Below are 25,617 nucleotides of genomic sequence, written 5' to 3' on the forward strand. Positions count from 1 at the left end.
AGCTTGACCTGGTCAGCCAGAGGAAGCATCTGAAAAGGAGCATCTCAATTTCAGCACAGTCGACCTTAACAAAATGACTTCGGGAAGTGCACCAGCTTGGGAACCAGGACTTCGGGGTTCCCCTGCTTCTGTCATTGGCAGCTGCACAGCCTTATCTGAGACTTTCCCTCCCTGGGTGTGCGTCTATAAATGCCAGGTTTGGACGCAGTGACTGCTGCTGTGATTCTGAGATGGGGAGCTGGGGAGCAGGGATGGGAAAAGAATCAGTCGGGTGAACTCCCGGCTGGCTGAGCCCTGCAGAAGCGGTCCTGGGCTCCTTCTTCCTTCAAGGCTTGGCCAAGTTCTCTCTGCTTATGCCTCCATTCTGTCCTCTTGATGGGACAGGTGCTTGTTGACTGCCTGTTGACAGGATCATGGGAAGCAGTTTCTCAGAGAAGCGACAAGAGGAGCAAAGCCCCAAGTCCTAGTGGAGCAGCCTACAAAGGTGGCCATATGCACTTGGCCTTGGCCTGGGCCCTCTTGCAGCCACTGAATGCGGACCCCTGACATTGACTTCCTCAGATCTCTTGAATTCCAGTCTCCTTCTTCCCATCTGTGCATTCCAGCATTAGATCTCATTGGTTCACCTGCTCCCACCCTGAAGTCCTTTGAGGGTTAAATTCTGTTTCAATAATATACTGGGAAGCTGATATTCACATACACACATTTTATTTTTCATAAAATAAAGGATAATATACCCACCCATACCCTGTAAGTTTCATAGCCTAGAGTCTTCCTAGTAGTCAGATTTTCTGTCTCCCAGAGGGAGAACTCCTGCACCCCAAGATCCAGGGGGCCTGGTGTTTGAGGAGCTGCATCTTCTTCCAAGCCCAGGGGAGAAAGCATGTCTTGAAGGATAGACGTTCATTTGTTCTCCTTTGTGCGACTTTGATAGAATCCCATATAAAGGCTATCTGGCTTAGCTCAGAATGCACGACAGAGGACATGGGCACTCCCCCATCTGAACAGGCTTGAAAAAGGGCACAGACCCAAGAGAGGCCTTCGCGGAGGCCCAGCACAGGGTGGTTCAGGATGCACAGACAGGTTCCCTTGGGGCTGTGGGCCAGAAGGTGGGGAAGCCACCTTAGTTCTGCTGGAGCAAATTTGGGAAGAGTCATGGGAGAAAGATTCTCTGCTCTGGGGTCTGGGCCACTGCCTACCATGTCCCATCTCTCCATCTGCCCCGTGTTCCCTCCTTCCTGTCGTCCCCAGCCCCTCATTGGTGCTCCCACTCCTGAACACCACAGCCAATTATCCTGGGGTTTCTCCCATCTGTGAAAGAACAGGTCTCTCAACTACCCAGAGGCAGACTTCCAGGATGGTGCCTGCTTAACTTTCCTATAATCCAGGGTCATTGGAGAAATGAGCCAGGTGGGGAGAGTGGAGCCTCACTTGTGGTGAGAGACCCCGGGATCTAGCCTATCTGAGACAAGGGCAGGTCAGCAACCATCTGCAACCAGAAGCAGGACAGGTGTTCTATCCATTGCCCCCGGGTGCTGCCTCCCAGGTTCCTGGAGCCACCTTGAGTCCAGCTCAGCCCATCACCCAGACGCTGAGCATTCAACCAGGGCAGTATAGTACATGGGGCTCCTCAGAATTCCTGGCATCACCCTTGCCCAACCTGTCCCTTTTTCCATCCCCACCTCACATCTCTCCTGTCCTTCAACATCTCCTGGAGCTGTTACTCTTCCTGGAGAAGGGGTTCTCGGTCCCCTTCCAGCACCCTCTCATCCTCCTCCTTCTCCATGCAGCCCACGGTGGCAGCCAACCCGGCGCCTACGCCACCCCCAACCACGGCAGCCCCTGTGGCCCCCACAGCAGCTCCAGCAGCCACCATCCCGGCCTCTGCAGCCAGTGCAGCTGCCGCCATGCCAGCACCCACCACGCCACCTGCCAGGCCCATGAGCCCAGCCCCCACAGCACCCCCCACAGCAGCCAGGTGCCCACAGAAGCGCATCGTGTAGGAGTCCATGAAGGCCTTGGCTGTGGCCTGCAGCTCGGCTTCCAGCGCCTCCAAGGTCTGATCTCTTCCCTTGCAGAGTAAGGCCACACCATGGCGGGCCAGGATGGTGTCTTTCTGGGTGGAGAGGAGGTTCCGCATGGTGTCTGGCAGGACCCGCAGCGCAGAGAATATGCGCTTGGTAGCTATGTCCTGTGACAGGGAGGGAAAGGAAGGTGCCCTGACCAGGAGCCCGAGGCATCCTCTCTCCGGCCTGTACCCTGCCCGGCCCGCACCTGCCTTCCGCACAGGTCCTGGGGCTCACCTGCTGCCTCACGTACTCCTCAAACTCCCTCTTGGCAGCTTCCACCTTCCTCAGGTCATGCAGCTGAGCAGCCATCTGTCCACGGGAAAACCCAGGCTGCCTCTTCCTTCCTCCTCAGCCAGGGGCGCCGCTCGTTTCCACATCTCCACTCCCAGGGCACACGGACCCCCACCCCAGAGGCCTCAGCACATCCCCCACCTCCCTTCCTCCCTTCCTCCCTGCCTCCCCACCTCCCCACCTCCCCCGCCTCCCCAGCTTCCCTGCCTCCCTGCCAGAATGCTGGATCCCCCAAGGGTTCATACCTCGTCCGGAGAGGTGAAGCCAGGCCCTGTCCTCCCCATCCAGCCTGAGAGGTTCTGCAGAGATACCATCGCTGGGGTCAGGGAGAGCAGGGGCCCAGCTGAGTCGCCTGGGTCTCCAGGGAGTTTTCACACCTTGATCTCCTGAGCTAGCTGCTGCCCTGTGAGCAGGCGTCTGTCCCCCCTGGCCACGGTGCGCCCCTCGTTCCAGTACCCCTGGCAGCGGCTCTTAGCATGCTGGGGGGCTGTGCTCAGCACATCTGAGACGTAGGCCCCCAGAAGGTGGCGGAAGTCATCATCTGTGTCTGAGGGAGAGATTTGCACGCTGAGAGACTGCAGGCAGGCTTTGGGAGAAGAAGGAGTGTCAGAGGCCAAGTGGGTGCTTCGAAGGGCTTGGTCGCCAGAGGAGGGGAGGTGGGAGCAGGGCAAGGGAGGTCCAGCTCTCGGGGACACTCACCACCAGGGCTTGTGTGGCCTTGGTTCACCCACCGCCTCCCTGGGGCAGGCAAAAGGCAGCAGCGGGCTCGCTTCCCTTGCAGCAGCTCCTGCACTTTGGGGTATCTGCCAGACAATCTCTGCGAGGCAGCGAGAGGAGTGCTCTGAGCTAGGAGGTCCAGCCTCCCCTTCTTGGCTCCCTGCCAGGACCCCTCCCAGTCTTCCCCACCTTCTGCCCTTTCCATGGTCCCTCCACTCCCTCCCCTTGCACCGCTCACCTGGAAGATGTCACCTATGTGCCCCTGCCCTGCCTTGTTGGGGTGGGATGAGTCACGAACTAAGAGGTCCAGATGCTGGAAGAGAAGGGGTCCTGACACCAGCAACTGGGGGTGGCGGGGCCTGGGGCTGATGAATCCAGAGATGGATGTCTCACCTGGATTGGCACCATCCCATAATGCTTGCCCATCACCTCGGCCACGTGGACAAACATCTGGGTGGGGCACAGAAAGCGTCAGGGCTGGGCCACTTCGAGGACTATGGTGTACCCCAAGCCTGTCTCCCCACCTCCATGTGCCTGCTGTAGAAGCCAAGCTTCCCCCTTTGCAGCCTGGGGTTCTCCTGCCTCTCCCCAAACCAGGCATCTCATGCTTTACCCTCCACTCTCCCCCTTCAACCCTGTTCAAGTGTCATAAACCCTAGGCCAGGCCAGGGGGCACATAGTTCCTTCTGGTCCAGGCCCTGGCCTTGTGGGCAGGGCAGGGGTGGGGATGCCCCCAACATCAGAGGTCTCTGTACCTCCAGATAGTCCAGGTCTGTATCCTTCAGCTCCTGGGAGGTGCTGAGGATCTGGAATGTAAGAGGGATTACAGAGGCCAGGTGACTTCACGGGGGAAGGGCCTGGTGAGTGGGGAGCTCACAGGCAGCCTGTGGGCCTCACAGCACAGGAGAGGCCAGTATGGGAGCCTTGAAAGCTTCAGGATTGGGCTGGCCTCGAGGCCAGAGGCAGGCCTGGAGGGTTCTGCGATCCACTAGGCCTTCGGCTGCCCCGGGGACCATCAGCCCACCTTTAGGAATAACCATGTTCCCACTTTCACAGAGTAGGATCACCTTCCCCTTTCTGGGGCAGCCCCAGAACCTATGAGGACCCCAGACACCGAAGCCTGTGAGATGGTCTGGCCTTGAGGAAGCTGGGCTGGAGAAGGGTGTGTGGGGTGAGGATGCCAACATCAGTGCCCCCCATCACCTGGTAGGAGCTCAGCATCGTGGTGAGAGCACAGAGCTTGATCCTGGTTTCCCTGCTCAGCTCAGGGCTCATGGCATCCCCTGTGTCCACCAGGAACACCGCCACCTATGCAGCAGGCAGGGGAAGAAGCACGGGGCCAGGACTACCTTGTTCTGCCACATTCTTCCCACCCGCGTCTTCCATCCTTACCCCAGAGATGCCCTTCTTGATTCCCCTTCCCATCCCTGACCTCCTTCTGCCACTTCCCCCTCACCTTCTTCCCTTCTTTCCCCAGCAAGAAGGGGTGGCTCCACATCCATATGCCCCTGGCAAGGCCATTGGCACCCCACCTGCAGTCCTGCAGGGACGCCTCTCTTCCTCTCGGCCAGCTGCCCTCACCAGACTCCTGCAGGGGAGAGAAGGGAGAGCATCAGTTGGTCGGTTCCTTGTCCCCACAGACCAGAATACCAGACCCAGTTATTCCCCTAGGCAGGGACCCCCATCCTTTCCCCACTCCCCGATCCTCCCCTGCCCCGCCCTCACCAGGCCCGGCAAGCCCTGAAGCAAGTGGTTGAGGAGGAAGGACTTCCCTGAGTGTTGCTCCCCCAGGACAGCGAGGAGGCAGACCGGGGTGTCCCTGGCCAGGGGGTGCTTCAGGCAGCGGTTGATGGCCCCCATCCTAAGGATGAGGCCCCCAGAGGCATTGACACGAACCAGCAGCAGTGGCTCCGCCCTCACAGGACAGGTCTCCTGGGCCAGGAGAAGAAAGGGGCCCCTGAGCATCCAGGACCAGCCCCTGACCCTGGAGTGTGTCCAAGCTGGAGCTCTGGGTCCTGTCCTGATGTTCTAGAATAGGGCCAAAGCCACCCCCTCCTCTTGGGTCTGACTGATGAGGCCCAGTCCCCAGACCTGCAGCGCAGGGGGCAAAGGCCGCTGCGGCAGGAGCTTCATCTTCTCGCCTAGGCTCCGGAGGCCCCTCTTCTGCTTGCATATCTTCCGGCACTCAGGGCAGCAGGGCGGCTCGCAGCCCGGGACACGGTGTGTGCTGAAGCACCGTGTGCAGAAGTCATGGCCACAGTCCAGCGAGATGGGCTCGCGCAACCTCTCCAAGCAGATGGAGCAGGTGGGGAGCTCCCGAGGCGCCATGGGCCGGGGCCCCAGGCCCAGCTCCAACTTGGGGAAAGGCGTATGGGACCTGTGGGGCGAAACAGGCCATTGAAAAGCAGCATGTCTATTGCGGACGGGGGTGCCGGCCAGGGTTGTGGTGGAAGACTGATGGCTTGGGGATGGAGGTCCCTTTGTGCCACCCCAATTTCCCTCAGTGCCTCCATGGACAGGCGGAGCTGCTCCCAGAGAGGCCAAGCTCTGCCCATGCCTTACTGACATGCATCCTAGAACAGTGGTGGGCAGCAGAGCAGTGGTGAGAGAGTCCGAGAGGGAAAATCTGGGTGGAAGGGACTCCACCACATCCCAGCTACGCAAATGTGAGCAAGTTCTTCCCCTCTCTGGGCCCCAGTTTCCTAACTGTCCCAGCGGAGAGGACAGCAGCATCCCTCAGGAGGCTGTTGGGGTGACCCTCCAAGAGGAGGCGTGTGCAGCTCCCTGCATGGTGCCTGGTGCAAATGCCTGGGAAAAGCCTCTCCCGGCCTTCTGCAGCGGGGCTCCCTCCAGGGGGTGCTGATTTCAGCCAGGCCCCCAGGGATGATTCCCTCCACAATCCCGTGCTGCAGGGAAGTGAGGAGAAGGTAGCAGCCTGTGCTGCAGTTGGGCAGATGGCTCTGGATCTTAGAAGATTCCTTCCGCTCTCTGCTCTGAGCTGGCATCTGCCTCCCTGCAGCACCCACCTGCTTCTTCCTGTCCCTCCCTCCACAGCCTGGCAGATCCAGCCTCAGGCGGACAGCCCTCCCGACTGGGCTGCCGGTTCTGTGTTCCGGGACCGGCCATTTCAACTGACCTGCCTGGCCCCACTGCACCCATCCCAGCCTGGCAGGCCCCACTACTTACCAACTGTTGCCACTGTTTCCCATGAAGCTCTGTTTTCTCTCCTTGGAGAGAAAAAAAAAAGATTTAGAACAGAATCCAGACTTCTATCTTCATGCTGGGTTTCCAGGGACCCCTCATCCTCCCCCCAGCCGGCCCATCCCCCACCCAAAGGGGGGCCCTTCCCACCCGACTCTCCTTCCTGATCTTAGGACTAAAGACTTGCCCGTTTGCCAAGCCGGTGACAAAAGGAAGTGACTGATAAGGCGGGCCTCGGCATGGGAGGCTGGGATGGGGAGAGGGTCCGGATGCAGAGGGGGAGGCCCCGAGACCTTCAACCAGAGGTAAGGATGCCTTTTCTCGTGGAAAGGCTAGCGGGCTGCAGCAGGCGGAAGGTGAGGTCGGGGGATGGTCTCCCTGAGGAGCTGACTCCCGGTCAGAGCTGGAAAAGAAATGTGACAGTCGGGAAAGAGGAGGCTGCTGCTGGACTCACCCCAGGGGGAGGAGACAGGGCTGCGGGTAGCAGAGCTCGGAGGAGGGAGGGATGGAGCCCGACTCAGAATCCCTGGCAGAGGCTGGGATGCAGGCAAGCCTGCCGAGGTGGTGAGTCGCCATGGAGACAGAAGGGAAAGATAAGGACAGGGAGGGGGAGGGGGACAGAGAGGGAGAAGGCGTGCGGTACACCCCCAAACATGGAGGCGCCCTCCAGCGGAACCACAGGCCAGCACTACCTCTACCGGGCCAGCTGAGGTCTCCCCAGGGCCACAGGGCAGGGTGGGCAAAGAGAAGAGGTATGGGAAACAGGAGAGGGTACGACCAGAGCTGACCCAGAGACAGGGAGGCTATTCATCCATTCATTCAATAAAGTTACTGAGTACCTACTGTGTACAGAGCCCCCAAGTACCACCCTACTTCACATGGCCCTGCACATCCCCTACCCTCTTCAGGGTGATGTCATTGATGCCCAACCCAGCTGCAGCCTTCTTCAGCACCCATGGGCCCTGCATGTCCTCTGGTGTATTTCCCTCCCAATGGCTTTCACCCTGCCTCAAACATGAGCAGGGTGAAATCTATCAAAACTATGAGCCACCTCTGGACCTTCTAATGGCTTCTTGACTGGGCTCCTTGTCTCCCTTTCACTCCCTAGTGCACGGCCAGCATAGGCTCCCCCAGCACAGATTACCTCACACTGCTCAAATACATTCTATAGCTCTCTAATACCATCAGATGAAAATCCAAACTCTCTGGCCTGGGGTCTGGGCTGAACCTTCCTTCCAGCCTTCTCTCTTGCCCCACTCTTCCCTGCCTCTGCCCCTGGGCTCAGCATTCCCTCTGCCTGCTGCGCTGCTCCTTCTCCCCCTGGGACACTCTCCCAGGCCAGCACCGGTGCTGCGGCCTCCCTAGAGCCTCCTTGCCTTACCCCCCACCAAATGGGACATCTGATATGTGATAGGCTTGGTGCAGCCCAGGCTTCAGAGCCAGGCAGATCTGGGTTCAATTCCCAGCTGGGGGGCTCTGGGACTCCACTGCATCTCTCTGTACTCTGAGGAGCCACCATGACCTACATAAAGCCACTAGTCCAGGCAGGGGAGTCATTGGTACATCCTAGGAGCTAGGATGCAGAAGGGTTGGGGTGAGGTGGGATCCACAACCTAGAGAAGTTCAGCGGAGACCACCTCCAGCAGGTGGAGACACTGCTGAGGCTGGGGCAACATCTTGTTCATTTTGGGGTCTAGAGGGCCTGAGATTGTAGGGCTGAATCAATCAGATTCAGAGAAGCAATGCCGTAGACTGTGTCTCCTCCTGCCCCAGGTGGGACAACCCCAGTGTGTGGCAGCAAAGCCTCACATTCAGGGGATGAGGAAGCAAGCCTGAGCTGTGCCACAGCTCTGCCTTCAGGGTAAAAGGGAGGGTTTTCTCAGGCCCCGTAGCCTTTCATCCTCGAAGGAGAGTGAGCGTGGGCGCTGGACTCAGATTCAAGCGCTAAACCCGCCTCTGTCCCAGCGTGAAATGCTGGTGAGTCATTGCCCTCTCTGAGCTTCCATTTGCTCATCACCAAGCAAAGATGTGAGGAAGCAGATGGGACAATCAGTCTTCACTTAACGATACTTACTGAGCACCAGGCACTGTGTCTCACACTGGGGTACAGCTGGAAACAAGAGAGACAAAGCCCCATCCTCCCCAAGATCCGAACCAGACAAAGAAAAGTCATTGCTATGATCTGGGTGAGAACCCAGATGTGGGGAGGGTGAGAAGAGGTGTCAGGCTGTCCTGATAAGCAAGGAGGTAGGGAAAGGCTGTCCAGGCAGGGCAAACCACATGTACAGGGCCCAAAGGGGAGGGGACACAGGGCCCATTCTGGGGAATGAAGGAGGTCCAGCTGGCCTGGCAGGAATATTAGATTCTAAGATGGGTACGCTGAGGTGAAGGGCAGAGCAGACCTTGGTCATGCAGGCCCTCAGGAGCCAAAGGAAGGGATGGGGACTTCATCAGTTGGTGTCCCAGCAGGGATCCCACAGGGCAAATGCATATGGTAGAAGCCTCAATCTTAGGGCTGGCTATATAATTTTTTTTTTTTTTGAGACAGGGTCTTACTCTGTCACCTAGGCTAGAGTACAGTGGTGCGATCTCAGCTCACTGCAGCCTCTGCCTTCTGGGGTCAAGCGATTCTCCAGACTCAGCATTTCCAGTAGCTGGGACCACAGGTGCACACCACCACACCCGGATACATTTTGTATTGTTTTGTTTTGAGACAGAGTTTCACTCTTGTTGCCCAGGCTGGAGTGCAATGGCATGATCTTGGCTCACCACAACCTCCGCCTCCCAGATTCAAGCGATTCTCCTGCCTCAGCCTCCCAAGTAGCTGGAATTACAGGCATGCACCACCGCGTCCAGCTAATTTTGTATTTTTAGTAGAGACAGGGTTTCTCCATGTTGGTCAGGCTGGTCTTGAACTCCTGACCTCAGCTCATCTGCCCGCCTCAGCTTCCCAAAATGCTGGGATTACAGGCATGAGCCACTGCATCTAGCCACTTTTTGTATTTTTTTGTAGAGACAGGGTTTCATCATGTTGCCCAGGCTGCTCTTAAACTCCTGAGCTCAAAGTGATCCACCTACCTCAGCCTCTCAAAGTCCTGGGATTACAGGTGTAAGCCACGGTGCCTGGCCAGGCTAGCTGTATAATTTGTGGGTTTGGAGAAAAATGTAGCTGCGAAGTCCCCAGGGGCAAGAAATTCCATTGCCTCGTCTCACAGCACAGTGCCTCCATCCATGGCCAACAGGCGGCCCTTCCAGATTGCCACAGTTGTTTTAGGACATGCTCAATACCTGGACTGGGGGTCAGGGTGAAGCCTATGCTGAGTTTCAGCCTGGGGAGGGGAGATCCACCACTTTGTTACACCCTAAGATGCCAGGGACCAATACAGCAGTCCCCAGTCCTCCTTGAGCCCACATTCAGGCCTCCAGATGGAGGGGAGCAGCCATGGTGGGGCAGAGGTGGGGCCACTGGGAGCCTGGGAGTGGGCAGCCAAGAGCCTGTGCTGGGGAGGCAGTGGGACATGGGATGCACACTAACCAGATTCCAAGTTCTCAGTGAAGGTGCCGTTTTCCCATCAGACTTCACTCACAAAGCACACATTCAATGCTAAAATTATTGTTTCAAGATGGTAGCTAGAGCACTGAAGCCCAAGCACAGGGCCTTTCTGAGCTCTGGCCTTGAGTGGCTGCACTGGATGCACACCTGTGAAGCTGGCCCCAGTCACTCTGGCTGCTGTGTGGACAACAAAGTAGAGGGGCAAGCGGGGAGGCTGGGGGGCTGTTGGGGAAGTCAAGGCTAGAAGTGGAATAGAGATCCACTTGAGATCACACGCGGGCACCCGAAAGCGGGTGCTCCCCGAGGCATGGTGCAGGCCAACCAGGCAGATAGGAGATGTGCTCCTGGATAAAGACTGGGCCCTGCACCTTTGCAGCCAGGGGCCTCTAATGCAATCTAGGGCTCTAAGGGGAACCCCTAGCCCAGGGAGGCCAGCTGTGGTGGTCTTGGGCCCATGTCTATGGGCAGCCCCACTTTATCCATTATGCTCCATGAGTCTCTGAGTCTACAGTCTATGAGAACGTTTGAAACCTAATGGAAGAATGAGGGTCTCCAAACCACAAAAAAATTTCAAAACCAAAAGTAACACCCACTTAGTTTAATGTCCCAGTACCCCTCACATGATGTTAGCTGGTAAACCCAGCTCAAGTTATCATCTGTAAGGTCAGATTCAAATCACAAGTGCACTGATTCAACAAATGTTTACTGAGCACTACTAAGTACTGAGCACAGTGCTAGCTTCTGAGAAGTCAGGGTGACCAAAACAGAGAAAGTAATGGCAGTAAAGTGTTGAGACACTGGCCAAGCATGGTGGCTCACACCTGTAATCTCAGCACATTGGGAGGCTGAGATGGGTGGATTGCTAGAGCTCAGCCTGGGCAACATGGTGAAACCCTGTCTCTACAGACACACACACACACACACACACACACACACACACACACACACTTAGCCAGGCATGGTGGTGCACAGCTGTGGTCCCAGCTACTCAGGAGGCTGAAATGGGAGGATCACTTGAGCCCAGGAGGTGGAGGTTGCAGTGAGCTGAGCTTGCACCACTGTACCCAGTCTGGGTGACAGAGTGAGATCCTATCTCAAAAAAGTATTCAGACATCAAAATAAACAATTTGTCTTGGCTGGGTGCAGTGGCTCACACCTGTAATCCCAGCACTTTGGGAGGCTGAGGCAGACAGATCACAAGGTCAAGAGATTGAGACCATCCTGACCAACACGGTGAAACCCCATCTCTACTAAAATACAAAAATTAGCTGGGCGTGATGCACAAGCTTGTAATCCCAGGTACTAGCGGGGGCTGAGGCAGAAGAATCACTTGAATTCGGGAGGCGGAGGTTGCAGTGAGCCAAGATCGTGCCATTGCACTCCAGCCTGGGCAACAAAAGCAAAAACTCTGTCTCAAAAATAATAATAATAATAATAATAATTTGTCTTATCAAAAGATTATCCTTTGAAAAATATTCATGGCAAAAAATTTCAATTCAACCTCGGCTGTGGGTACCAAATGTTTTAATGTGCTTGCTCTGATTAGAGAGAGTCCTCTTGAAGGTCAAAGGGCCCAGGGCCTGCAAAGTTCTTGAACCTGGAAGCTAAGGCCCTCACAAGAGGATGACTACCATGGGTGGACCCAGCAAATCTGAAAAGGAAGGGAAGAAACTCCACCCTGCCTAGTTCCTTGCTTTCAAACTATGGTGAAGCTGCCACACACATTTGCCATGGTGGCCCTAACTGGCCTCTGACCTTCCCCAGGGACTCAATGGAATAGGAAGGGCCACACTCAGCCAGGCCTGGTCCTGCAAGGTGGACAGGCCCTCAGGATGCTGTTGGGGACTGAGCGGTCACTTGAGTGAAAGTGGAATCCACAGAGAGGGTTGGGGTGGGAGGGGAGGTCCTGGGTTTCAGGGGTGGAGCTTGAGCTATGGGAGGGAGTGAATTGCAGGCCCTAGGGACACACTTATTTGTCATTTCATCTGTTGTCCATTCATTCACCAACAAATATTGGCTGAGTTAGTGTGGGGTGCTTATACCCGGCAAAGAAATGCCAGGAATATGGCCATCACTCACTCAGACAGGATCACTACCTTGGACACCTTGCACAGACTCAGAGGAGTATGGGCCTGGGAGTCCCAAGGCCCGCAGGCTGGTCCTGCACCATCAACTTGCTGGGTGGTCTCAGGGTGGTTGGGACCTCAGTCCCTGTCCACTGGCTAACCATTTGGTGTTCAAGGTTCCTGCCCTGGACAGCAATGACTGTGTGTGGCATTTGGATTTGGAAAGGGCCCAAAAGGGCCAGCAGGAACCCCTGTGTACCCCACTGGCCCATAGCTCAGCAGCTGACAGGACCAGGCCCCTTCCTGGCAGGTGGAGCTGCTGTGATGCAGGCCTCAGGCAGGATTTCTTCCTCCTGCCCCATAGCAGGCAGCTCCATCCCAACCACCCTGTCAGACCTCTGCCCAAATCCAGCCCGTGGTCTCCAGATCCTAAAGCTGAAAGCTCCCAGCACCTGCTCTCCCACTGCCTTTTCCATCCTTGTGAACCAGGCTCCTGGGGGCTCCGCTCAGGCTGCTGACCTCCTGACTTCCTGACCTCTGGCTCTAGCTTCCAGGCTGGGAGGTGGGGAGGAGGTGGACTCATTTTTGGAATAATCAGCCTCAGGAGTCAAAAATACAGTTCTCTAGACTGGGACCCTGTTTGGGAAGGTTTCTGGGTCCCTTGATGTGGGCAAGAGCCAGCTGTACACATGAACACACACATGCATGCATGCACACACCTGGTCAACCCTCCCCCAACATACCCATCCATGTAAACCCTCACACATACCATACACATATGGTCAAAACACCCCATCTATCCCACACTCTGTGCTCACACACTGTGCCACGTGCATATCCATGACTCCTTGTCTGATATAGACCCACAGTGCTCGCGCGCGCGCGCACACACACACACACACACACACACACACACACACACAGTTACACCCTCACAACTGCACTTGCACATCCACATCCATTAACATGCTCACTCCTTCACACTCACACACAAATACGTGTATACTTCCAGGCCTCATGCTCATGCACATTTACACACGGGCTCAATCTTACTACCTTATACACACAGACACACATCATACATCCTTACCCAACAGGTGCTATTCCAAGCACTTTATGTGAGAAACTCACCCTGAGTAACTCAGCCTATGAGGGAGGTACTATATCACTCCCATTGTATAGATGAGGGAACTGAAGCACAGAGAAGTTAAGTCACTTGTCTAACACCGCACAGCTATTAACGGCAGAGCTGGAGTCCAAACCCAAGCCATCAGGCTCCCCAGTCCAAACTCTTAGCCACTACACTCTATGATCTCTCTGGTGACAGAAATAAAGTTAGTTATTACAGTAAGCCTGGGGAAGAGTTTGTAGTTTTGCTGTGTCTCAATTTGCGGTCTCTTTCCTGAGGGGGATAAAAATCAGTCTAGTCCATCTATGCAGAATATTGGAAACAGGCAACTGAGTTCTGACTGGTTCTGACCCCAGCTTGCTGTGGGACCTTGGGCAAGTCCCTGATCTTTTCTGGGTCTGTTCCCTGATGTGTAAATGTTGGGGAGGAGTAATGTGATCAGAAGTCCCTTGGGTGGAACATCTCCAGTCCTCTCCCTCTTCTTAGCTGGGAGCTGGCCTTCATGAAGCCTGGCACCATGGGCACTGCCCTGGTAAGCACCGGGTCTTAGCCCATTTCTGCTACAATAATACAATGCCAGACTGGTTAATTCATAATGAGCAGAAATGTATTTGGCTCACGGTTCTGGAGGCTGAGAAGGCTAAGACCAAAGGGCTGCATCTGATGAGGGTCTTCTTGCTATGTCATCACATGGCAGAAGCCATCACAGGGACAAGAGAGAGAGGAAAGGGGACCAAACTCATCCTTTTATAAAGGAACCCATTCCCGAGGTGACAGCATTAATCCATTCCTGAGGCGACTTTTAATCACCTCTTAAAGGTCCCATCTCTCAAACCATTGCACTGGGAATTAAGTTTCCAACACTTGAACTTTGGGGGACACCGTCACTATCTTGTTCATCTTCTACCCACTCACCCATCCATTCATTCATTAGTTCTCCACTCCTCCAACCATCTATCCATGCATGCACTGATTATCTACCTATTAATCCATCAAGATAAATTCATTATCTACCTATTTATCCATCTACTCACTCAATCGCCCATGCATTCATTATCCATCCATTAATCCATCCACGTATCCACCATTCATTTCTCTCTTTTTTTTTTTTCTTTTGAGACAGAGTCTTGCTCTATCCCCAGACTGGAGTGGTACAGTGGCACAATCTCGGCTCACTGCAACCTCCATCTTCTGGGTTCAAGCGATTCTCCTGCCTCGGCCTCCCAAGTACCTGGGATTACAGGTGTGTGGCACCACGCACAGCTAATTGTTTTGTATTTTTAGTAGAGATGGGTTTTCACCATGTTGGTCAGGCTGGTCTAGAACTTCTGACCTCAAGTGATCCACCCACCTTGACCTCCCAAAGCGCTGGGATTACAAGCATGAGCCACCACCCCTGACCTCATTTCTTATATTCTTTCATCCATCCATTCTCCAACTACCGATCTACACATGCACACATGCATGATTTCCTCCATCCATCCACTCAACCACACATGCACACATCTTTTCATCCATCACTCCACCATCTATCTACCCGTCCACCATCTATCCTTACACTTATCCATCCATGCATGGGTAGGGTTCATCAATCTGTCCATGTTATTTATTGAGCAATACACCAGACATCATACTAGGCTCTGGGAGTAGACTGATGAGCCCTCAGGGTGCTTCCAGTCTACTGGGGAGACAGAAAGGTCAATAAGCAAGTACTGGGTGATAAGTTCTCTGATTAGATAAAGTGAGGGGAGACACACGAGAAACAAGCAAAGGCACCTTGCTCAGACCTGGGCACTGGGACGGCTTCCTACACAAGCTGCATCTGAAGGATGAATACGAGGTGGCCAGGCAAAGGAATGGGGACAGGCAAACAACATTTCCAGCAGAAAGACCAGCCCATGCAACGACCCAGAGCTGCAGGATAAACAGCTTCCCTGGAGTGTAGCCTATGAAGCAAGGAGAAGTAAGGATAACAGGGGCCGGTCACAGAAGGGTGTGTAAGCTCTTCCACCCTTTGGTGTCACCCCTTAGTCCATGCCCATACACTGCTTCCTTGCAGGACTTAGGATACCTGCTGTCCTGTTGAACCAATGGCCTCTGGGTGCTGCTGGCTGTGGTGAGCTGGTGCCCATGGCAACATGGCTGCCTTCCTGCCCTGGGTCCTGACCCTGGCCCTAAGGTGTAGCAGCATCTGCTCCCAGTGGCTACCCTCCTCCTGTCCCCCAGGCCCAGTGGCCCCCCCTTGCTCTCACCCTGGCCCTCACCAAGGCTATGTCTGTGCCAGGTCCCCTTGTGTGAGCATCAGAGGCCAGGCCTTCCCATCAGCAGCTGGACGGAAGTCAGAGCTCCCAGCTTTACTTTGGAAGCCCCCCACCATCAATCTGGTACTAGGCACCCTGAAACAATTAATAACAGCACAATTACCAAGCATTTGCTTAGCAATTTAGGGTTCACAATGTGTTGCCATGTGCCCTGTTACCTCGATTGGCTCTCATAACACAGTGACTATTAGCTCTACTTTATGAATGAGGAAACTGAGGCTTAGGAGCTAAGGAAACATTCCAGTGACAGCCCTGGAAGAAGTAAAATGCCCTGACTCCCAGTCCTGGTCTGCCCCTCCTTTCTGGCCTGCTGTATGCTGTGGTCTCCCAACATCCACACCTCCACACCTTTCCCACCGCCACCCTCCTTGCCTGGAATGCCCTTGCCAGTCTCTGCCTGCCCACATGAAACCCATCGCCCAGGCCCAGGTTGCTCAGAGTTTCTACAGGGAACCTTTCCCCATCCTTCTCTCTCCTCCCCTTTGCTCTTCAAACTTATGAAATGCCTCCTATGTACCAAGCATGTATCAAGAGTGATGCTGAATGCAGAGGCTACAACAAATAAGATGTAGTCCATTAAATAAGATTTATAGGAGATTATTGGTTTGGACTGAGCTCCTGGATAAGCTCCAACAGACCAAACCAAAATGGATTCACTCATGCTGAAGTTCCCTGCCACCAAGCCAAAACTGAATTGTTTATCTGATCTTCCAAGAAATCAGGACACAGAGAGATAACAGCCAAATCCCCAAACAGGCCAGTTTTAGCCAGCAGGATAGGACGTCCCCTCTGCTTTAACCTTTACAAGAAAAGTAACTTTGAAATCAGTCTGCTTTTTGTTCTGCCTGCTTACTTCAGCCCTTTCTGCCTATAAAGGCAATCTCTTCTGTTCAGCTCATCAAACAATCACTCTATTTTATAAGAAGGAGGTGTTGCCCAATTCTAGAATTTCAAATAAAAGCCAATTATATCTTTAAACTAAATTTATTGTCATTTTGTCTTTTGGCAGGTCCCTGCCCCGAGGAGCTCAAAGACTATGTGCAAACAATGAAGCAGGCAGCTGCCTCTCAGCATGGCCACTGCTGGTATAGGAGCTGCCCAGGGAAATGTGGGAGCCCAGAGGATGCCCCTCACTCACACTTTGGAAGTCAGCAAGGCTCAGTCTTGCAGGATATGGGAGGTAGCAGGGTAAAAGGTGGTGGGGGCTGGGACTCCAGACATGGGAGAGCACATGCAAAGGCCTGGCGGGACAGGTTCAGTGTGGGTGTAGCCAGAGCACAGGGTGAGGGTTGGCAGGAAGGAAGGGTAGAGGCAGGGTGACAGGACCAAGGCCAGTCAGCAGAGCGCAGATGATGGAGGGCCACGTGGCAGATTTTTGAATTTTAGCTGCATGTCAGTGGAGCCATCAACTATTTTAAGCAGGGATACATGTGAACAGATTTGTGTTCTTGAACCATTACTCTGAGTGTCCACCAGGACAGACTGGAGGAGACACCTTGCTACTTTCAACAGCCACTTTGCATTAGCTGCCTTTGAGTACTGACCACACCCTGGAGCGAGGCCTCCATGACAGACGTCTAGAGCATTGCTAACACTTGCTGTAATAAATAGCACTGTAGCACATATTACTATTCTTACCCCACTTCCACTTGGGTAAGTATAATTTAAGGATATCTTCACCAACACAGAGCAAAATCATACATATTGATCTTTGCCGATTTTGGCTACAAATGTTAAAGGATTCTTTTTATCTTTTATTCAGGGAGTTTTTGGGTTATCTATCTGCCATGTCAAAAACAACTTTATTTATTTATTTATTTATTTATTTATTTATTTATTTATTGAGTCTCACTCTGTTGCCAGGCTAGAGTGCAGTGGCACAATCTCGGCTCACTGCAACCTCCAACTCCCAGGTTCAAGCAATTCTCCTGCCTCAGCCTCCTGAGTAGCTGGGATTACAGGTACCCACCACCATGCCCCGCTAAGTTTTTGTATTTTTAGTAGAGACGGGGTTTCACCATGTTGGCCAGGCTTGTCTTGAACTCCTGACCTCAGGTGATCCACCAACCTTGGCCTCCCAAAGCGCTGGGATTACAAGCATGAGCCACTGTGCCTGGCCTTGTAGGAGAATTTTCAGATGCTCATCGAGTAGTAGGCACAGTAGGGAAATCAGAGAGTAGAGAGAGAAGAAGGTGAAGAAGGAGCGACAGGAAGTACCTGGAGACTGGGGCCTCATCTTGTTAGCCCTCACAACCCTTGAGGTGAGGATAAGCCCTCCTCCTTCTATCCCCCTCCCCACAATTTTACAGATGAGAAAACAGACTTGAATAAGTTAAATTACTTCCCCAAGCCGCATATCAATATCTCATTTGAAGCTTCAACAGTGAAAACGGTCAGGCCTGGGGTACCCAACAAACACTTGCTGAACTTATTGACAAAAGTGGGAAAGACAACATTCAAATATGGGCTGCCTACCTCCAGAGCTATGAAGCGTGGGGCACAAGGGATGGGGTGGGGGCGGGAGGGTGAGGACAGGAAGCTGGGCTGCAGAGGCAGGGTGGAAGCAGGACATACATGTTGGGAGGCACTAGCTGATGGGGACAACAGGGGAGAAGGAAGTGAGAAGAATCCAGTTAGAAGACCCCTGGAGCACCTTTCTGGATGTCCACACTGGCTAGCAGTCCCTGGCTGCTGACAGCCAACCTGCCATTATGCATCATCTCCCCTCCTCCAAGTCAAAACGGAGACCAGGCTCCATTCCAGTCTTGTGGGGAGGGGGGTAGAAGGAGGACGGCTTATCCCCACCTCCAGGGTTGTGAGGGTTAACAAGATGGGGCTCCAGTCTCCAGGTACTTCCTGCCTCTCCTTCTTCACCCTCAGCTTCTCTCTCCACTCTGATTTCTCTACTGTGCCCACCACTTGATGAGCATCTGAAAATTCTCCCTCTCCTCCTCTGTACTACCCCCATTCCAACTTGCATACTGCCCGTTAGGACCCTGGGACTGGAGTATCCAGGCAGTCAGCCAGGAAGTTGACAGATGTGGCCAGCTGGCCCCTGTGGGGTAAACTGCCCCCTACAAACTATGCCCAACTGGATCCAGGCCCCATAGACTCCTGTAAAGTGAGAGGCAGCCGCTTGCAGCCTGTTTGATAGGCAGACAGCCAGTCTGAATAGAGCCAGAGGCCCGCTGCAGTCCAGGCCTCTGCATGAAAGCCTGCTGGCCCGCTGTCCTACACCATCCTTCAACCTGACTCACAACGTCATGTGTTGTCCTGGGCAGCACCCAGGCTTTGGCACAAAACAGGCCTTGGTTCGAACACTGGTTCCACCCAATTTGCTAGGCAGGGTCACTTCTCTCACTCAAGCTCAGTTTCCTCAGCAGTAAAACTGAAGATATAATTACTCCCATATAGTGTCAGTCCAGAAAGCCTGGTGAACAGTAGATGCTCAATAAATGCTAGCCTGTTCTTTGGTTGGTTGTTTGAGAGGGAGTCTTGCTCTTTCGCCAGGCTGGAGTGCAGTGGTGCCATCTCGGCTCACTGCAACCTCCAACTCCCTGGTTCAAGCGATTCTTCTGCCTCAGCCTCCCAAGTAGCTGGGATTACAGGCACACACCACCATACCCAGCTAATTTTTGTATTTTTAGTAGAGACGGTATTTTACCATGTTGGCCAGGATGATCTTGAACTTCTGACCTCAAGTGATCCACTCATCTGGGCTTCACAAAGTGCTGGGATGATAAGCGTGAGCCACCACACCCGGCCAATGCTAGCCTGTTAATCAGCCTTGGAAGCAAGTCTGGACCACTTACCTCGCTGTGCCCAGATCTCCCCAGGCATCAGCCCTGCCCCAACTTGGCTCTCAGATCCCCTCCCCAAAGCCTCACCTCTTTTTCTTTGTCAAAGGAAAAACCAAGAGATTCTTACAGAAGAAGGGCTTTTTCCACAGTAGGCCTGAGAACAGATGTCCAACGGATAAATAACTACAGTTTCCACTAGTTTATTACAATGATAATAATGATCATGTCACTGGATTCCCACTATATGCTGAGTCCTTCTAACACGGGAATCTCCAATCTTCCCCACATTTCTCTAAAGGTGGAAATATTGGCTCCATTTTACAGATGAGAAAACTGAGGCTACCCAAGTGACCTGCAGCCAAGCCTGTTTCCTATCTAGTCTCTAGCATTTGTCTCTCGCTATCTCTCTTTCTCTTACATGCACACAGTGTTTCTTCTTCCTCTCTCTCTAACCCCATTGGCTCTCCCCTTCAGAACATCACAATCCAGGGCCCAGCAGAGCAAAGCAGCTGCGGTAGTCATGTCCTCAGCAATCCGTAACACAGCATGTTTGCTGACAAAATGAATGTGGAGTACGGTTAGGCAACAGGAAATTAACAGCTGACCTCAGGGGTCAGGAAAGAGGGTGTACAAAGGCTGAAATATGCTTCTGCTTCCTGACAATGAGTCTGATGGCAGAAAGAGCAGAGGCTCCCCACCCACATCAGAGCAGCCCTGGACTGCTTGACCCTGACTGATGACCCAGTGCCAAAGAGGAGGAACGGGGTCAGCCCAGAGGCCTGAGCAGACTTGGAAGTGATCCATGGAGCCCAGGCCACCCCACCCACCCACAGTGGCCAGCAGGGACAGATGATGGTGTCTCGGAACATTCAGGCCATCATTCCCTCCCCTGCCTCCCACCAATCTACCTGGCAGCCAGCCCCATTTTTTAAAGATGCAAATAAAAAGATGTCCCTCCTCACAGGAAGCCTGCCGTGGTGCTAGGAATCCATGTGGTACAATCCAGGTACATGTTTGTAAAGACTGGTCTACATCACTCTATATAACTTATGCCTCATAATTTTTCTTAAGGCACTTCCACTTGTGGGAAGATGGAGTAGGTATATTTTTTCCTGTACTTCCTGCTAAGTACAACTGAAAACCTGGGACATCACGTACTAGACAAATATGAGAAGACTCTGAAAGGCAGAGAAAAGAAGGCAGGTGGGCCAGGGACATCAGGACTGAGGATGGTGGCAACTCTCCTGGGCTTTCTTTTTGTCTCATTATCTCAGAGTGGGTACTAGAGAAGCTGGCAACCTGGAAACATCAACAGCCACTACAAAAAAAATCTCAACAAAACCTGCTATCTGTAGCCAAAGGACCAGGAAAAGGGTGGACTGGCAAGACAGAAAATTCCTAGACAATAAATACCCTACTGCAGCCAAACACCACAGGAAAGCACACAGCCCCACCTACCCATGCCACAAAGGCTGAATGGGGAACCTAGACCTTTCCCCCACTAGGTAGTAATAAGGGGTCCCAACATCCCCAGCTGGGTGGGGTCAGAAAAGGCCAAGTAGGGAGCCAGGATGTGCATCCCAGCCATTACAGGTGGTCTCCCTGACTTCACAGTGTTGGTGGAGACCATGTGGGGAGCCGAAATTTGCACCCTGTCTACCAGTAACAGGGAATCTCCCTCTTAAGTGTCAGTGGAAGCGAAGTGAAGAACCTGAACTTCTGCCTGTACCTGGCAGTACTGAGAAAGCACCACCCCTTTCCCAGCCAGAAGGGTGTCAGAGGAGGCCAGCTAAGACAAGCTTAAGCCAGGTGTGGTGGCTCACTCCTGTAATCCCAACAATTTGGGAAGGTGAGATGGGTGAATCAGTCAAGGCCAGGAGTTCGAGACCAGCCTGGGCAACATGGTGAAAGCCCATCTCTACTATTAGGTTGACGCAAAAGTAATTGTGGTTTTTGCCATTAATGACAAAGCTGCAATTACTTTTGCGCTAACCTAATAAAAATACAAAAATCAGCCAGGTATAGTGGCGTGCCCCTGTAGTCCCACCCACTTGGAAGGCTGAGGCAGGAGAATCGTTTGAACTCAGGAGGTGGAGGTTGCAGTGAGCTGAGATCATACCGCTGCACTCCAGCCTGGGGGACAGAGTGAGACTCGGTCTCAAAACAAACAAACAAACAAAAAACAGGTTTAAGTAAGACCCAGCATTTCATAAATAATACAAAATGTCCAGGTTTCAATCAAAAAGTATTCATCATATCAAGAAGCAGCACATCCTCAAACTAAATGACAAAGGATAACTGACAGATGCCAACACTGAGATGACAGAGATGTCAGAATTAGCTGACAAAGGTTTAAAACGGCTATGATAAAATGCTTCAATGAGCAACTGTAAACACACTTGAAACAAACGAAAACAGAGAAAGCCTCAGGAAAAAAAAAAGAAGAAGATGAAGAAGAAGCTACAAAGAACCAAATGGAAATTTTAAAACCAAAATATACAATAATCAAAATAAGAGCTCAGTGGATGGGCTCAAGAGCAGAATGGAGGGGACAGAGGGTGAACTCTAAGGCAAAACAATAGAACCACCTAATCTGACTAAGAGAGAAAAAAGACCAGAAAAAATAGGAACAGATTCCTGCACCGGGGGAACTACCATAGAACAAAGGTCTAACATTTCTGTCACTGGAGTCCTTAGAGGAAAGAAGGAGGGTGAGGCAAAAAGAAGTACCCAAATCAGTAATAGCTGGAAACTCCCCAAATTTGACAAAAGATATAAGCCAACAACAGATTAAAAAGAGAAGCAAATCCCAATCAGGATAACTCCCAAAAATTCATGGCAAAACACATTATAAATTTCTGAAAACTAAAAACTATGAAAAAATATATAAAACACCTGACAAAAATGCTTTATTTATAGGGGGAAGGCAATTGAAATGACAAGAAACATCTCTTCAAAAACCATGGAGGCCAAAAAGATGTGTCACAGTATTTCTCAGGAGAAAAAAAAAAATCTCCAGGCCTACATGATTTCCCTGAAGAATTCTACCAGACGTTTACAGGAGAATTAACACGGGGTCAGGCTCAGTGGCTCATGCTGGTAATCCCAGCACTTTGGAAAGCCAAGGCCAGAGGATTGCTTGAGCCCAGGAGGTTGAGGCTGCAGGGAGCCATGTTCACACCACTGCACTCCAGTCTGGGGGACAGACTAAGACCCTGGCGCCAAAAAAAAAAAAAAAAGAATTAAAACTAGTTATATACAGTATCTTCCAGAAAACAGAAGGAAAGAGAAGCAAATACTTCCCAATTCATTACAAAGCTATTTTGACCCTATATCAAAACGAAAGATGGTATTTAAAAAAATAAATATCCAAACCAATATCCCTCATGAACACATATACAAATTCTTAATAAAATATTACCAAATAGAATTCAGCAATATAAAAATAATTCTACACTATGATCAAGTGTAATTTATTCCAGAAATGAAAGGTTAGTTTGATAATTGAAAATCAATCATTATAACCCACTAAGTGAACAGGCTAAAGAAGAAAATCCATATGATCATATCAATCAATGTGGAAAAAGTATTTGAAAAAAATTCAACACCCCATGAATTGTCAGAAAAGTAGGAATAAAGAGGAAATTCCTCAACTTGATAAAGAGCATCTACAAAATACCTACAGGTAACTTTCACAACCTCCGCCTCCTGGGTTCAGGCAATTCTCCTGCCTCAGCCTCCTGAGTAGCTGAGATTACAGGCACGCGCCACCATGCCCAGCTAATTTTTTTGTATTTTTAGTAGAGACGGGGTTTCACCATGTTGACCAGGATGGTCTCGATCGCTTGACCTCGTGATCCACCCGCCTCGGCCTCCCAAATTGCTGGGATTACAGGCTCTTTTCTTTTTTTGAGACAGGGTCTTACTCTGTCGCCCAGGCTGGAATGCAGTGGTGCCATCAGGGCTCACTGCAGCCACAATTTCCCAGGCTCAAGTGATCCTCCCACCTAGGCCTCCCAAAGTGTTGGGATTACAGGTGTGAGCCACCGCACCTTGCCTTGGATACTTTCTTGCTAAAATCCCGAACTAGGCAATGATATCTGCTCTCACCACTCTTATTCAACACAGGATTAGAAATTCTAGCCAGTGCAAAAAGACCAGAAAAGGAGATAACAGATACACAAATAGGAAAGGATGAAATAAACTTCCCCTATTTGCAGATGACCTAATTGTCTATGTAGAAAATCCCAAGGAATCTACAAAAAGAAAGGGAAAAAAAAGAGCTTGACTGCTATAAATATGAACTCAAAGTGGATCACCAACTAAAGGTAAAATTATAAAACTCTTGGAAAAAAACAGAATATCTTTGGGACCTAGGACCAGGCAAAAGGTTGCCAGATATACCAAAAGCACAATCCACAAAAGTTGATTAATTCAACTTAATCAAAATTTATAATGTTTGCTGTGTAAAAGAGGATGAAAAGACAAGCCACAGAATGGGTGAAAATATTTGCAAACCACACAGCTGACGATGCACTAGTATCTAGAATACATAAAGGTCTCTCAAAACTCCAGCAGTAAAAAATCAAACAGTCCAATTAGAACATGGGTTGGGGGAGCGGCTGTGGTGGCTCAAGCCTGTAATCCCAGCACATTGGGAGGCTGAGGCTGGAGAGTTGCTTGAGTCCAGGAGTTAGAGACCAGCCTGGGCAACATGCAAAACCACATCTCTAAAAAAAAATACAATAATTAGCAAAGTGCGGTGGTGCACACCTCTAGTACCATCGACTTGGGAAGCTGAGGTTGGAGGCTCACTTGAACCTAGGAGGTGGAGGCTGCAGTGAGCTGTACCACTGCACCCCAGCCTGGGTAACACAGCAAGCCCCTGTCTCGGAAAAAAAATAAATAAATAAAAGAACGTGAGCAAAAGACATGAGCAGATCTTTCACTAAAGAAGATACACAGATGGCAAACAAGCACATGAAAAGACGCTTAATATCATTTACTATTAAGTAATTCAAATTAAAATCACAAGATATCATTACATACCTGCAAGACTAGCTAAAATAAAGAACGACAGTACTAAATGCTGACAAGGATATGGAATAGCAATCATTTATTGCTGGTAGTAATACAAAATGGTACAGACACTTTGGAAGATAGTTTGGCAGTTTTTTTACAAAACGAAACATATTCCTACCATATGAACCAGAAGTCACGCTCCTTGGCATTTACCCAAGTGAGTTGAAAATGCATATCTACACAAAACCTGCACACAGATGTTTCAACAGCTTTATTCATAATCACCCAAACTTGGAAGTAACCAAGATGTCCTTTAGTAAGTGAATGGAGAAATAAACTGTGGCACATCCAGACAACTGAATTTTAGTCAGTGTTGAGAAGAAGTGAGCTATCTCACCATGAGAAGACATGGAGGAATCTTAAATGCATATTACTAAGTGAAAGAAACCGATCTGAAAAGGCTACATATTATGATGTGATTCCAGCCTTATGACATTCTGGAAAAGACAAAATTATGGAGACAGTAAAAAATCAGTATTTGCCAGGGGTTTAGGGGGAGGAAGAGATGGTTGGCAGAGCACAGAGGATTTTTAGGGCAACATATAATATAGGATCAATTCAAGAGATCTAATATCCAACTAATAAAATTATCACAAAGAGAACAGAGAAAATGGAGGAAATAAATAGCCAAAGAAGTAATAGAAAAGAATTTTCTCAGAACTGAGGGAAACAAACCTCCACCCACTGACCAGCACAATGAAAGAGAAAAGACTCAACCCCAGGAATCATCCAACACAGGGCTAGGGACTGCTGTTTCTCCATATATGGCCTCCTTTCACCCCAATTATGCTCATGCATTCGTTTGATTATTTAAAAACAAAAAGCAAAGACCTCTAATCCGTATGTTTTCTCCCCAGTTATATAGCATCTACACATCAAAGTAAAATCAAGAGCTTAAATTACATATCTCAATATACCCTAATCCCAAAGGCGCTTGAGATCAAGTTGAAATGTTTCAGCCTGCATTCAACACCCTTCCTAACCCGCCTCTTCTCTCAGCCACACCCTGAGTTCCATCAGCTGATCTTGTCCCAAACTACAAAAAGGTGGGGAGAGACACCAAATCGCTCCTACCTTCCCCCCTGTTAGAGAAATAAGATAGAGTGTTCCCCACCACAAAACGTCTGTGTCTGCCCTTGGACCCAGAGTTTCCCATTACCATCTCCATACTAAGGCCTTCTGGAAGTGCCCCATTCCAAACTGCGTCCCCACGCCTGCTGCCTTCCCGGTTCACTTTTCATAGTACTTATCATCATTTCAATGTACTTTTCTTTCTCCTCTGCGGCTTCAGGAGGGCTGGAGATTCCGTTTTGTGCACAGTTGCCTATAAAGGGTTGAGGAGTGCCTGCTGCTTGGAAGATGCTTGTTACGGGATGAATCGTGTCCCT

General features: G+C 51.3%; 1 protein-coding gene across 6 annotated transcripts; it reads right to left on the reverse strand.

The window, feature by feature from the left end:
• Nucleotides 1-686: 686 nt before the first annotated feature.
• Nucleotides 687-25,617, reverse strand: RNF112 (ring finger protein 112). Of its 6 annotated transcripts, XM_032269137.1 has the most exons (15): nucleotides 25,496-25,617; nucleotides 6,466-6,681; nucleotides 6,264-6,304; nucleotides 5,169-5,454; nucleotides 4,803-5,009; nucleotides 4,534-4,665; nucleotides 4,281-4,385; nucleotides 3,833-3,883; nucleotides 3,471-3,527; nucleotides 3,316-3,390; nucleotides 3,060-3,177; nucleotides 2,738-2,907; nucleotides 2,606-2,659; nucleotides 2,304-2,378; nucleotides 687-2,191 (listed from the first exon to the last, which is right to left on the reverse strand). In XM_032269137.1, exons 2-15 carry the CDS (start codon nucleotides 6,517-6,519, stop codon nucleotides 1,721-1,723), a joined length of 1,896 nt encoding a protein of 631 aa, XP_032125028.1. In that variant the 5' UTR covers nucleotides 6,520-6,681; nucleotides 25,496-25,617; the 3' UTR covers nucleotides 687-1,720. The 6 variants fall into 6 exon arrangements, with proteins under 6 accessions (XP_032125028.1, XP_032125033.1, XP_032125029.1 ...); XM_032269142.1 differs by lacking the exon at nucleotides 25,496-25,617 and having other exon boundaries at nucleotides 4,974-5,006; nucleotides 6,466-6,963; XM_032269138.1 differs by lacking the exon at nucleotides 25,496-25,617 and having other exon boundaries at nucleotides 4,803-5,006; nucleotides 6,466-6,963.

The sequence above is a fragment of the Sapajus apella genome, unplaced genomic scaffold (genome assembly GCF_009761245.1).
Source record: "Sapajus apella isolate SASKATOON/1434 unplaced genomic scaffold, GSC_monkey_1.0 scaffold189, whole genome shotgun sequence".
Taxonomy (NCBI): domain Eukaryota; kingdom Metazoa; phylum Chordata; class Mammalia; order Primates; family Cebidae; genus Sapajus; species Sapajus apella.